At 47.3% G+C, this 14,826-nt stretch overlaps 1 protein-coding gene across 3 annotated transcripts in view; it reads left to right on the top strand.

Annotated features, from left to right (window-relative positions):
- Positions 1-14,826, top strand: part of KCTD21 (potassium channel tetramerization domain containing 21) — a 17,117-nt gene extending 2,291 nt beyond the window's left edge. For all 3 annotated transcript variants that reach the window (XM_055283073.2, XM_055283071.2, XM_055283070.2), the window contains exon 2: positions 11,504-14,826. In XM_055283073.2, coding sequence (XP_055139048.2) covers positions 11,504-12,315 — 812 coding nt within the window. In that variant the 3' untranslated portion in view covers positions 12,316-14,826. The remainder of the gene's footprint in view (positions 1-11,503) is intronic.

The following is a 14,826-nucleotide window of genomic DNA, read 5'->3' as shown; positions in this document are numbered from 1 at the left end:
ACTGCTCAATAAACGTTAGCCATTATTATTGCTGTAGTGTTTGTTATTGTTATGATCATCATCATCTGCCCAGGAACGTGCCTAGGGCTGCACAGCTAGTAAGTGGCAGGGGATGATTCAAATGCAAACCCAGGTAATACCGAATACCATGCATGGTCTGCCCCTTCCCCACACAGCCTCTCCAGTTCTTTTCTTTTTTTTTTCTTTTGAGACAGGGTCTTGCTCTATTGCCCCAGCTGGAATGCAGTGGTGTGATCTCAGCTTGCTGCAGCCTGACCTCCCAGGCTCAAGCGATCCTCTTACCTCAGCCTGTGCAGCTGGGATTACAGGCACGTGTTACCATGCCCAGCTAATTTTGTTTTATTCTCTATAGTAACAAGGTCTCATTATGTTGTCCAGGGTGGTCTCAAACTCCTGAACTCAAGTGATCCTCCCACCTGGGCCTTCCAAGTGCTGGGATTACAGGCAGGAGTCACTGAGCCTGGCCTGTCTCCAGTTCTTTCTGCCCATCCTTGACATTTCTGAGGCCCAGGAGTGGCCTCTCTTTGTCGGCATTCACAGTGAATCATGACAGGAGTTTCTTTCCTGCCAGGGTACAGAGATTCTGGGTTCATGATGAGGCAGGAAAAACAAGGCCTGAACAGCAGTCTTCTCCCAGGCAGAATCACAGCACAGAAGATAGGCAGACCTGGCCGGGCGCGGTGGCTCACGCCTGTAATCTCAGCACTTTGGGAGGCCGAGGTGGGTGGATCACTTGAGGTCCGGAGCTTGAGACCAGCCTGGCCAACATGGTGAAACCCCGTCACTACTAAAAATACAAAAATTAGCCGGGCATGGTGGCACGCATCTGAAATCCCAGCTACTCAGGAGGCTGAGGCAGGAGAATCACTTGAACCTGGGAGGCGAAGGTCGCAGTGAGCCAAGATCACACCACTGCACTCCAAACTGGGTGACAGAGCGAGACTCCGTCTCAAAAAAAAAAAAAAAAAAAAAAAAAAAATAGGCCTAGTGGTGTGGTTTCTGTGGGTGGTGGCTCTATCCAAACTGCTCACCCAGGCTCAGATTCTAACTCCTCCACCACTTAGCCCTGGTTGGCATCCTCACCCTTCAAAATTCAGAAACACTTGGGAAGGAAAATGACAAGCTTTTCACACTTCTAAGTAGTAGTAGTAAACCTGTAACTTATTAAATCTGGCTATTTATTGGGGTCTGCCACTATGACTGTAACTTTACATCTATTGGCCCTGTGAAGGAAGTGTTCTTCCCCCTTCTTTTAAAATACAAATATTTTAAAAATTTTCAAGCTTACATAAAAGCTTAAAGTACAACCCTTAACCTAGATACGCCAAATCACAATTTGCCAATTGTGCTTTTACACACACACACACACACACACACACACACACTTTTTTGGCCAAATTATTTAAAAGTAAGTTACAGGGCTGGGCGCGGTGGCTCACGCTTGTAATCCCAGCACTTTGGGAAGCCGAGGCGGACGGATCACGAGGTCAGGAGATCGAGACCACGGTGAAACCCCGTCTCTACTAAAAATACAAAAAATTAGCCGGGCGTGGTGGCGGGCGCCTGTAGTCCCAGCTACTCGGAGAGGCTGAGGCAGGAGAATGGCGTGAACCTGGGAGACGGAGCTTGCAGCGAGCCAAGATCACGCCACTGCACTCCAGCCTGGGTGAGAGGGCAAGACTCCATCTCAAAAAAAAAAAGTAAGTTACAGATAAGTTGATTGACGTTTGACCCCTAAATTCTTCAACATGTATCCCCTAATAAGGACATTCTACTACATAGCCATAATACATTATATGTAATAAGCAAGAAGTCAGTATTACCCAATGTAATAGTTATTCAAAGTTTTCTGCCGGGTGCAATGGGTCATGCCTGTAACCCCAGCACTTTGGGAGGCAAAGGCAGACAGATTGCTTGAGCCCAGGAGTTCAAGGCCAGCCTGGGCAACATAGTGAAACCCCATCTCTACAAAAACTACAAAATTTAGCAAGGTGTGGTAGCGTGCACCTGTAGTCGCAGCTACTTGGGAAAATCACCTGAGCCTGGGGATGTCAAGGCTGCAATGAACCATGATCGTGCCACTGCACGACAGCCTGGGCGACAGAGTGAGACCCTGTCTCAAAAAAGAAACAAAATTCTAATTGCCCAAAAATACCTTAGTTTCTGGTTTTTAAAATCAGATCCAGTCAAGATGTACGTATTGCATTCTATTATATCTCTTTTATCAACTCATTTAATCTAAATAGAGCCCCTTGGCATGGTAGCTCATGTCTGTAAACCCAACATTTTGGGAGGCCAAGACGGGCAGATCACTTGAGGTCAGGAGTTCCAGACCAGCCTGGCCAACATGGTGATACCCTATCTCAACTAAAAATACAAAAATTAGCCGGACATGGTGGTGCGTGCCTATACTCCCAGCTACTCAGGAGGCTGAGGCAAGAGAATTGCTTGAACCCAGGAGGCGGAGGTTGCAGTGAGCCGAGATTGTGCCACTGCACTCCAGCCTGGACAATAGAGTGTGACTCTATCTCAAATAAATAAATAGAGCTTCTCCACCTATTTAAATATGTTTGATTGGTTTATCAATGATTAGATTCGGGTTAGATTTGAGTTTTGGGCAATCTGTGTACTTACTGCATGTCAGGAGGATATGATGTCAGGGTCTTACTATCCATGAATGCTAAATTTGATTATTAGTTAAGGTCATGGCAACCTGATCTCTCTGTCGTAAGGGTAAATTTTTCTCTCTTACAATTAATAAGTAATCTGTGAAGTGATTCTCTAATTATGTGTTCCTGATAACCTTTCACACCACATCCTTGGATGATCCTTGCTTGAATTACAATGCTGAGGGTTGCAAATTGGTAATTTTCTAATTCTGCCATTCCTTCTGTGTTTATTAGCTAGTGTTCTTTTTTATAGAATTAATTTTTCCTCTATCTTTCTCACTCCTTTCTTCTCGCCCTCTTTTTTCTTTTGGGAATAACATTATGGACTCTTTTGTTTTTTGTTGTTTGTTTTTGAGACAGAGTCTCACTCTGTTGCCCTGGCTGGAGTGCAGTGGCACGATCTTGGCTCACTGCAACCTCCGCTTCCCAGATTCAAGCAATTCTTCTGCCTCAGCCTCCCAAGTAGCTGGAATAACAGGCGCATGCCACCCCGCTCAGCTATTTTTTGTATTTTTAGTAGAGATGGGGTTTTGCCATGTTAGCCAGGCTGGTCTTGAACTCCTGACCTCAGGTGATCCACCTGCCTCGGCCTCCCAAAGTGCTGAGATTACCGGTATGAGCTACCACACCCAGCCTGGACTCTTGTTTTTGTTGTTGTTGTTTTTTTAATTCACTGGGCTGTATGAACTCACCTTGAACTTTTCCTGTAAAAGTCCAGGAATCATCAGTTTCTCCAGGAAGTCCTGGTTTCTTTTAGAAGAGATGATGACATTCAGAAACAAAGATCCAGGGCTAGGTGTGTTTATTGCTACTGGGTGTCATTTCTAGGCTCTATGAGTGAGCAGAGCTAGGAAATGATGGATAGGTGATTGATAGATGATAGATGGACAATTTTCATTACTCAGTACGTTTATTGTTACAACAGCTAGTCCCCACTGACAGGATTGCATGGTAAGTCATTTCACTATAGAAGTAATGCTCATTATGGAAGTGGACAGTAATGTAGGAAAAAAGGAAATTGCACAGAAAAGAGCCCTTGCCTACTCCAGGTCTCCATGAGTATACAGGCTGCTGGCTAGGACCTCTGTGACTGGGTTCAGCTTCCTGCCGAAGACGTCTAAAGGACTGGTTCTCTGAAGGGTGTCCAAACCAGAACTGCCCAGAGGCCATGACTCTGAGGTCAAGAATCCACATGAAGCCCTGGGCGAGGGATTCACGCTCTTTGGGTCTGCTTTAGGTTGTCTTTGAAACAAAGACAATGTGATTGGTCCTGCCTGGGTCCCAGAATTGTAAGGATCAATATATTTATCAATATGTTTATGTTTAAACATTGCTAGTTGTGTCTCTTCACATTTATTACCAAATTCCTTCTCTTCTCATTGTTTTAAAACCACGGAGTGAAATGTCATTGCTTTATAATCTGGTTTAATACCTTGCGCTAAGATGTCTTATTCAAATACTCTTTCAGGTTATCAGTCATCAGTGCTTCCAGATTAAAATTTTAATTATTTAAAATTATTTAAATCTTTTTTGAAAAATACTATTGGGATTTGGATTAGGACAGCATAACAACTATAATTAATTTTGGTGTGGGCGGGGCGGGGGGGTGCTTTGGGATAAGGCCTGGCTCTGTCACCCAAACCAGAGTGCACGGTCTTGGCTCGCTGCAGCCTCCACCTACTGGGACAAAACCAATTATTAAAATAGAAGAAGTTCCTATAGCTATTATCACTTGGGAAATTACACAGTTTTTAGCCCTGGCCAACAGCTGGGGACAAATCTAAAGTGTATATTGCTTATTATATCACAGTATCACACAACCGCTCCCCCGAGTGCGAGGCGGTGACTATGCAGACGTGAGACATGCAGTTGCTCTCAGCTCACAAACTAGGCAGTGGTTTCCAAAAAAAATTGTTTTGTCACCCACAGTATGAAGATACCATGATCCAGTTCATAGACATACAACTGAAACAAAAGTTTCACAACAATATATAATTGGTCACAACCCACTTAACTGTATTGATGTCATGACTTGCCAATAGGTCACAACCTTCATTTTTTTCCTGTTTATTGAGGTAAAACTTAAGTATGGTAAAATTTACACTTTTTTTTTAATTGAGACAGGGGTCTTACTATGTTTTCTAGGCTGGTCTTGAACTCCTGGGCTCAAGTGACCCTCCTGCCTTGGCCTCTCAAAGTACTGGGATTATAGGCATGAACCACTACAGGTGGCCAAAATTCATCCTTTTAGATGTATATAGTTACATGAATTTTGACAGTCTTTATAAAGATATTTGACCACCGCCACATCATATTATTTTTGTGCCAACCTAATAGAATATTCCCATCACTCCACAATGTGCTTTGTGTTTCTTTGTAACCAGTCTTTTCTCTCCAACCCAACCCCGGGAATTCACTTAATCTGATTTCTGTCTTTATAGTTTTGCCTTTGCCAGAACATTATACAGATAGAATCATGCACCATGTAACCTTCTGAGGCTGGCTTCTTTCACTTGACATAATGCTTTTGAAATTTTCATGTATGCGGTAATGTCTTTTAGTAGTTCCTATATATTGCTGAGTCATATTCTATTGTATGGATGTACTGCAATTTATCTGTTCACATTTTAGTTGTTTCTGAGTTTGGGCAATTATGAATAAGCTGCCATAAACATTCACATGAGTCTTTGCATGGACATATGTCTCCATTTCTCTGCCATAAATATCTAGGAATAGGGTCATTGGGTCACGTGATAATTGTATGCTGTATTGGTCCATTCTCACACTGCTAATAACGACATACCCGAGACTGGGTAATTTACAAAGGAAAGAGGTTTAATTGACTCATAGTTCCACAGGACTAGGGAGTCCTCAGGAAACTTAAAATAATGGCGGAAGGGGAAGCAAACATGTCCTTCTTCACGTGGCAGCAGCAAGGAGAAGTGCCAAGTGAAGGGAGAAACCCCTTATAAAACCATCAGATCTCTTAAGAACTCACTCACTATCACAAGAACAGCATGAGGAAAACCGCCTCAATGATTCAATCATCTCCACCTAGTCCTGCCCTTGACACATGGGGATTATTACAATTCAAGGTGAGATTTGGGTGGGGACACAGAGCCAAACCATACCATATGTCAAACTATTTTCAACAGGGTTACCATTTGCCAGCAGTGTATGAGGTTTCCATTGTTCTGTGTACTCACCTTCATTTGGCATTGTCAGTTTTTATATGAGCCACTGTAATAGGTATATAGTAGCATATAATTGTGGTTTCAGTTTTCATACTCTCATGACTAATGATACCATCTTTTCATGTGATTGTCAGTCATCTACATATCTTCTTTGCTGGAATATTTGTTAGATCTTTTGTCTAGTTGTTTTTTGTTTTTTTTTTAAGTAGAGATAGGGTTTCGCCATGTCGGCCAGGCTGTTCTTGAACTCCTGGCCTCAAGTGATCTGCCCGCCTCAGCCTCCCAAAGTGCTGGGATTACAGGCATGTGCCACTGCACCCAGCTTTGTGTGTTTTTTAATTGGGTTGTTTTCTTACTGAATTTTGAGAGTTCTTTATATATTCTGGTTAACAATCCTTTGTCAGATAGGTGTTTTGCAAATATTTTCTCCATCTGTGTCTTATTCTTTCATTTTCTTAAGTGTCTTTTGAATAGCAGAAGTTTTTTACGTGGATGAAGTCTAGTTTATTGATGTTTTTAATGGTTTGTCCCTTTTAGGTCCTATCCAAGAAATCTTTGCCTAATCCACAGTTGCAAAGATTTTCTCCTAGAAGTTGTGTAGTTTTAGTTTTTATATTTAGGTCTATGATCTGTTCTGAGTTTATTTTTCATAAACGGCATGAGAGATGGACCAAGGTTCTTTTTTTCCCCATGTGGATGTCCACTGATCTGCATTTTGATATAGCCAGGGAAGAGGGCCATGTGCAAAGCAGATCACTGAAGATGGAATGGTGAGTGCTGCCAGAGGGGGTTGTGCAAGGCACTAGGAGGCCCTGAGAGGAGAGCTGTTAACCTAGTGGAGATCTGGGGACAGCAGTACAGAGGTGATGACTCATAGGCTGGGCCTGAAAGGTAGACAGCAGAGAGGGTAGAGAAGGTAGACCGGGGTGGTCTAGGGACAGCAAAGGCAGGGCAGGTGACAGCGTGAAGGAGACTGACTCAGTGGTGTCTAGAGTGTATGGAGGGCAGGGTTTGACAGGAGAGGGAAAGAGGAAGGTGGTTTGAGCAGGGACAGTGCTTCAGGAAGGTGAGTCTGCAGACCAGAAAGGAAGGTGGACAGAAGGCAGGGAGTCAAGTGAGGATGTAGGGGTGCAGGGGGCAGGGATGAGGCCTAAGCTCTGGGAGTAGCTATAGGGATGGGTTCAAGGAGACAGTCAAGACAAACCGTAGGGCTGAAGAGTCGGGGCTGCCTCCCTCAGGCAGTTGGGTGGCTGAGAAGAGTTCACAGCAGAGTTATGGGCAGAGGAAGGCACAGGTGAGGCTTCTGGTACCTGTGGTACTGGTGGAGGGTCTTGACTACGAATTGTCCAGGTCCTTGGCGTTTTGAACAAAGTAGCAGAGGGGCCAGATGTGGTAATCCCCACACTTTGGGAGGCCTGGATGGGCAGATCACTTGAGGTCAGTCCGAGACCAGCCTGACCAACATGGTGAAACCCGTCTCTACTAAAAAAATAAAAATAAAAATAAAAAGAGTAGCAGGGGAATGAAATGCAGGAATGAAGCAACGAAAGCAGGAATTAAAGTGAGAAAGCACTCCTCAGGATGGGAGTGGGCCGGAGCAAGAAACTCAAAGGCCCAGTTACAAAGTTCTCTGGGCTTTAAGTACCCCATTTGAGGTTCTTATCAGCTACCCCTTATCTGGACGAAGGATTTAGTCTGTGGCTAATTAAAGGCTGAGGTGAATGGGCACCCTATGCAGATAAAGGGATGGTCCCAATCCAAGGCCCCCCTCCCTTTCCACCTGAGACATGGTGGAGTGGGAGGGTTGCAGAGAGAGGAGCGTTTGATCCTTTGTCACCCAGCTGGGGAGATGGCATTTTTCCTCTTGGTTCAGCTTTAGGAATTCGGTGTTAATTGGCCTTAGGGTCCCTGCCCCCAGTCCCAGGATTTTCCTTTTGATCCAGCTTTGGGAAGTCAGCAGAATTGGCCTCAAGATTTTTTGCCCCCAAACCTTGGTGTTTTTTCTTTTATGAAGTTAGCACAAATTGGCCTTAAGTTCTGTGTCTCCAGACCCTGTTCTCCTGCCTCACTTGCAGAATATCCAGGTGGAGGTGGCCAGGAGGCATCTGGGAACACATAGGGGACTGAGGCTCAGTGGTGTTAGTGCATTACTACGTGACTGCAAACCTCCGCCGACTCATGAAACTCCCCTCGTGTCATGCCATTGTGCCTTTTGTAGCAGGGCCGTGGATTTGTGATGATGGACACTGTGGCCTTGTGACTAGAAAATAGGGGCTTAGACCAGGCGCGGTGGCTCACGCCTGTAATCCCAGCACTTTGGGAGGCCGAGGCGGGCAGATCACAAGGTCAAGAGATCGAGACCATCCTGGCCAACATGGTGAAATCCCATCTCTACTAAAAATACAAAATAAATTAGCCGGGAGTGGTGGCGCGCACCTGTAATTGCAGCTACTCAGGAGGCTGAGGCAGGAGTGTCGCTTGAATCTGGGAGGCAGAGGTTGCAGTGAGCTGAGATTGCGTCACTGCACTCTAGCCTGGTGACAGAGCAAGACTCCATCTCAAAAAAAAAAAAAGAAAAGAAGGGCTTAGAGGACTGAGCTCTGTGACTCGATAGGTAAGGGGAGATCACCACAGAGAGCACCCTAGACTCGGAGCAGGAGACCTGCCTGCTAGCCAGCCTCTGCCCTGACTGCCTGTGCAACTGTGCTGCTCTCCCCAGACAAATGACCGGGAGCCATGACGTCATCGGGGGCTCAGGAAAGCAGGTGCTCTGCTGCTTTTGCAAGCAGAGAAATAAGAGTTTGGGCACCTATCCAGGGGTCCCAGGGAATGCCCTGTGGCTCCTGACCTCCCCCGCCTGTAATGCTCTGAGCACTTCAGCACTAATTCGTGGAAGAGATAAGGGTCCGTGGTCCATGGAACTGTCCATGTCCTCTCTGATGCCTACTCCTTTTCCTGCCGTGAAGTTAAGCCACTTTACAGAGCCTGGGCCTGAAACCCAATGTTGGGAGAGAGTGTTTGTTTTCAAGGAGAAAGAGAGACTGAAACTAGAACATGCACATTTCTATCCAGAAGAAAACAGTTGGAGTAGACTAGAGTCCTGCAAAGAGGGCAACAGGGAAGAAGATTCTGGACTGAGTAAAGGGGACCCACTCCTGGGTCCACCTCCTGCCTGGGCCCTCTGGAGAGAGAATTGGCCAGATTCAGCCCTGAGTCACAGCACCCTCCCCAGTTGCTGCCTCGCAGCCGTCTCCACACCAGCAGCCATGCCCCCAACGGCAGCTCGCCCACACCTCTGTGGGACCTCCCCACTGTCTCACAGCCCATCTGCTCCAGGCTTCTACTGACGATTTTGTATTTCACATGGGCTTATTTCTCCAGACACTCCAGATGGGGAATGCCTTTCTGCAATATCAAAATGCCCCATTAGACTGGGGAGGAATCATGAGGGGGCATACCTCTGCCCCTGCAAGAGAGTCGAGTATCTCTCATGCATATATCTATATGGCAGCTGAGTATCTCTCACACTGGCATGGCCCCCATCCTCTGGAAAAAGGAGGCCTCAGTGCAGTCAGCCTCTTCAGGAGGCAGAAATGTTGAGAAGTTCTTGCCACCCCTGCTGGGTGACTTTGGGGAGGTGTCTCCTCAGACCTCTGTTTCTCCATCTGGACAGTAAGCATGCTTGAAAGGATGGGTTTTTGTTTGTTTTTTGAGACCAGGTCTCACTCTGTCTTCCAGGCTGGAGTTCTGTGGCATAATCACGGCTCACTGCAGCCTCGACCTCCCAGACTCAAGTGATCCTCCCACCTCAGCCTCCCAAGTAGCTGGGACTACAGGTGCTCGCCACCACACCCTGCTTTGTTGTTGTTGTTGTTGTTGTAGAGACAGGGTTTCGTCATGTTGGCCAGGCTGGTCTTGAACTCCTGAGCTCAAACGATCTGCCCACCTCCGCCTCCCAAAGTGCTGGAATTACAGGCATGAGCCACTGTGTCTGCCAGCCAGATAGTTTTTGATGTGCCAAGGTTCATTCCAGACCGTCTCCCACATCTTCTACCTGTCTTGTCACTGTGCCTTTACTCTCTCTTGTCTCCTCTACCAGCACAGGCTCCTCTGGGGGTAATACTGGGGCCATTTCCTCTTGGCATCCCTACCTGCCATGTCAGGGAAGGATTGCTGAATCTGGTCCACAGGTTGGCTCTGGGGAAAGTATAGTGTTGGAAGCTGGAGCTGAGATCTCCTGTTTTCTAGAACATGTGGTGAAGGAGACTTGCCAGCCGTAGATGCTGACAGCTGAGAGATCAGGGGGGCTTTGTTAAGGAGTGGATAGGGTGCCTTCAGGAGGGTGCTCTGACAGAGTCCTGCATTTGCACTGACCTTGCAGCCAGTTTCAGAGAAGCTTGGGGTGTTATGACAGCAAAGGACAGGCCACCAGGAGCCAAGAGCATCTTCATGGCAAGGCAAGTCAGCATGGGAGCAGGGAAAGTCTAGAAAGGATTGTCATTTGCAGTCTGGACAGCTGAGTGACCCACTGTGGGCCTTCAAGATAGATGGAAATGACACTAATCATGGCCATTCATTGTCAAACCTTTGAGAGAGAAAAATAATTAAATTCAGCAGTGTCATTGGTACAGAAGGAGGAGCACTGAGCCTGGAGTCATAAATCTCAGACCATTTGTTGAATACTTAGAACATACCGATCTTTGGCTAGTAAGCATGTACACATTTTTCTTTCATATGAAAGAACCTGAGTTTGAATCCTGGCAAGGCACTTCACCTTTCTGAGCTTGAGGAATGAATCCTGGCACAGTTTTCCTCATCTGCACAACAGGAATGGATGATTATATTGTCTGTGTCAAAAGATGATACAACTTTTTTTTTTGAAATGGAGTTTCACTCTTGTTGTCCAGGCTGGAGGGCAGTGGCGCAGTCTCAGCTCACTGCAACCTCCACCTCCTGAGTTCAAATGATTCTCCTGCCTCAGCCTCCTGAACAGCTGGGATTACAGGCACCCGCCATCATGCCCAGCTAATTTTTGTAGTTTTAGTAGAGATGGGGTTTCACCATGTTGGCCAGTCTGATCTTGAACTCCTGATCTCAGGTGATCTGCCCACCTCGGCCTCCCTAAGTGCTGGGATTACAGGTGTGAGCCACCGCACCTGGCTGATACAACTATTATGTAAGCAAATATATGTATAAACACGTAGCATAGCTTTCAGTCCAGGCACATTTTCCTTTCTTTCTTTAGACCAGTGGTTCTCTATTCTAACTGAACATTTAGAATCACTAAGGGAACTCTTTCAAAATACCAGTGCTGGGGCAGTATTCCAGACCAATTAAAATAGAATATCGGCGGCAGAGGGGGTGAGGGGGGACCCAGGCTTTAGGGGTCCTTTCGTTTCTTTCCCTGTTTCCTTTTTCCTTTCCTTTTCCCTTTCTCCTTTCCCTCTTCCTAGTGAAGCTAATGTACTTTGCACAGTGTTAGCAATTATCACCCATTCATAAGGTATTAATTCATTTCGATCCCAAGGGCATAGGCTTGATGTACAATAAGGAGTTAAGGACTGTGAGTTCTCTGATAAGGTTTGGTTATAGTCATTTCTCACTTGTCACCCTCTCCAGGACTACTTCCAGCAACCCAGTCTCCTGCCATGTCCGACCCCATCACGCTGAACGTCGGGGGGAAGCTCTATACAACCTCACTGGCGACCCTGACCAGCTTCCCTGACTCCATGCTAGGAGCCATGTTCAGCGGGAAGATGCCCACCAAGAGGGACAGCCAGGGCAACTGCTTCATTGACCGTGACGGCAAAGTGTTCCGCTATATCCTCAACTTCCTGCGGACCTCCCACCTTGACCTGCCCGAGGACTTCCAGGAGATGGGGCTGCTCCGCAGGGAGGCCGACTTCTACCAGGTGCAGCCCCTGATTGAGGCCCTGCAGGAGAAGGAAGTGGAGCTCTCCAAGGCCGAGAAGAATGCCATGCTCAACATCACACTGAACCAGCATGTGCAGACGGTCCACTTCACTGTGCGCGAGGCGCCCCAGATCTACAGCCTCTCCTCCTCCAGCATGGAGGTCTTCAACGCCAACATCTTCAGCACCTCCTGCCTCTTCCTCAAGCTCCTTGGCTCTAAGCTCTTCTACTGCTCCAACGGCAATCTCTCCTCCATCACCAGCCACTTGCAGGACCCCAACCACCTGACTCTGGACTGGGTGGCCAATGTGGAGGGCCTGCCAGAGGAGGAGTACACCAAGCAGAACCTCAAGAGGCTCTGGGTGGTGCCCGCCAACAAGCAGATCAACAGCTTCCAGGTCTTCGTGGAAGAGGTACTGAAAATCGCTCTGAGCGATGGCTTCTGCATCGATTCTTCTCACCCACATGCTCTGGATTTTATGAACAATAAGATTATTCGATTAATACGGTACAGGTAAAAGGACCCCAACAACATTGGAGACGGGGAGTCCCAAGAAGCTCATGTCAGCCAGGTCTTGGAGGGCATCTCGCCAGTGGTGCGAGGCAGGGGATTATACTAATCTGTATTAATTGTGTAGCAGGACTTGATTCCCCCCATGATGAAGTCCACCTTTTGGAATCCAGTGTCCTCTGAACAGAACCACCTTTTTTCTTGCCATTTTGAGCTGCAGACAGGCAGTTTATTATGACAAGTGAAGAGTCAGCTGATGTGTACTAAAGGAGGCCATAGGATTTTCCAGCCAGGACAAAGGAGCGGCAGTTTTCTCCTGGGCTCCATCTCTCTGTACCACTAGCCAGTGCCACATTTATCCATCTGTAAGAAGGCCCTGGTGGAGAGGATGGGATGAGAACAAGAGGCTACCTCCAGTTAACCAGGACATAAAGTCCCCAGTGGTTCCTGTCACACCTGCTTCTCCCTCCCCAGGGTGCATCCATGATTGTGGATGTTTGCTCAGGGGTGACCATGTTTGGCTGGCTTGGAATGCTGTGCATTCTCAGAGCCCTGTTAGTGTCCCCTCTTGGGGGACAGAGATGAGGTGTGGCAGGGTCTAGAGGAATGAGTGTCCAGGCAGGGTTCAGAAGGTAGGAATGTCCCTCTTGATGGGGCTGAATCAAGGGATTCCTGGCTTCAGAAAGGGTCTGCTATCTTTGCAAAGATGTGCAAGTATCTGCAGCCAGTGTGATGAAATCACTTCCAAATCCAGCCTGTTGCCTGACTTTTGTCATTGTTGTCCCACAAATTTGAGGTATCATTGAAACAGGTCATTTTAAACAAATATATTATGGATTCTCGGGGTTGGAAATAATGCAATGATTGCTTAGTCCTCCCCCACCCCTAGAACACCCCAGCACATCTGAAGATACGCACCTCTCCCTGGGTACCTGCAAGTGATCACCTTGGCCTGCTTGCATGCCTTAGCTGATAGGAAGCGTGCCATCCCCAAGGCAGCTCCCGCTGTGGTTGGACGGTACTGGCAGACAATTCTTCCCTATATTGAGCCAAAATCTGTCCTGCCACTTGCTGGATCTTGGTTGCAGACCTTCCCATTCACCCAGTTATATATCTTTGCTTTCAAAATAGTCACCTTGAGAGACCAGACATTTTTCTGAAAACATCGTTACTCAGAATTCAGATTCCCCTTTGGGATCTGTCTTCAGAATCAAAGTTAGCTCTTTTCTATCCCCTGTCAGTCAGTCCCCTTTTGTTATAGCTTTACCTCGTTTGTGACCCCGACTTCACCCACCTTCCCCACCATCTGTGGCTCCATATTGCCTTTCGACCATTTTCTGTTGGAAGAGGAAGATTCACGGCCCCTGAGGAGATCCAGAGGAAAGAGACGGTCTCCGAGGGTGCTGTGCAGCAAGGAGCCCAGGAGCGGTATGAACTGTAACAGTGCCCTTAAGAGTAAATGTGCGGCCCCTAAGACCTTGCCCTCAGGAAGGCGGCCTTCCCCTGCAGTCCTGTGTCCTACACCTGGGTCTCTGTGGGGTGCCATCCAGGGCAAGCAACCCAAGCACTGCTTCCCACCGGGTGATGAGCCGTGCAGGCTTCCAAACTGCACGTCATGATTCATCCCTAAATTGACTTTGGCCTTGAGAGTCCCAGGGTCCTCCCCACTGGGCAGAGGTCCTCAAAGCCAAGGAAGCCTGGTGACACAGGCACCCATGGGAAGGGGGCCCAGAAAGGGGCTTCCCATAGATAGGCCCTGTGAGTAGGGAGCTTGTACACTGGGCCATGGGCAGAGCCAGCTCCCTTGAGCAGTAAAGGCCCTTTTCCCCCTACAGTGGGACCCAGTAGTCTCTCTGACAGCTTTTCTGCCAGGCGCAGTGGCTCATGCCTGTAATCCCAACACTCTGGGAGGCCGAGGCAGGAAGATCACCTGAGGTCAGGAGTTCAAGACCAGCCTGGCCAACATGGTGAAACATCATCTCTGCTAAAAATACAAAAATTAGCTGGGTGTGGTGACAGGCGCCTATAACCCCAGCTATTTGGGAGGCTGAGGCAGTAGAATCGCTTGAACCCAGATAGCAGAGGTTGCAGTGAGCTGAGAGTGTGCCATTGCAGAGTAAGACTCCATCCCAAAAAAAGACAGCTGTCCCAGGCCAAGAGTACTTGGGAGAGCCCCTCATGGAGAACCTAGTTTAGACCAAGTAGCAGAACCTGTGGTCACAACAAAATTTGAGGAAGAAATCTTACAAATCACCACTGCCCTTTTTCGTTTTCCATAAAACTGTCCATCTTTTCGGTGCTCCCTAATCCAAGCAGCTTGACTTTAGAGAAGTTGCAGAAGCAGTGAAGCCACTAACATGCTGTGTGACTTTATGCAAGTCACTCACCTCACTGAGCCACCTCCATTTCTTCATCTGTGAAATGGGCATAACAGTAATACATAACCCTACCTACCTCACAGGGCTGTTGTGAGGATCAAATGAAATAATGTACGTGAGAATACAGTATAAAGGATTGT

This window comes from Symphalangus syndactylus, chromosome 6 (assembly GCF_028878055.3).
Source record: "Symphalangus syndactylus isolate Jambi chromosome 6, NHGRI_mSymSyn1-v2.1_pri, whole genome shotgun sequence".
NCBI classification, from domain to species: domain Eukaryota; kingdom Metazoa; phylum Chordata; class Mammalia; order Primates; family Hylobatidae; genus Symphalangus; species Symphalangus syndactylus.
Note: the sequence above shows the minus strand (reverse complement) of the source record. Positions and strands in the feature narration are given on the sequence as shown.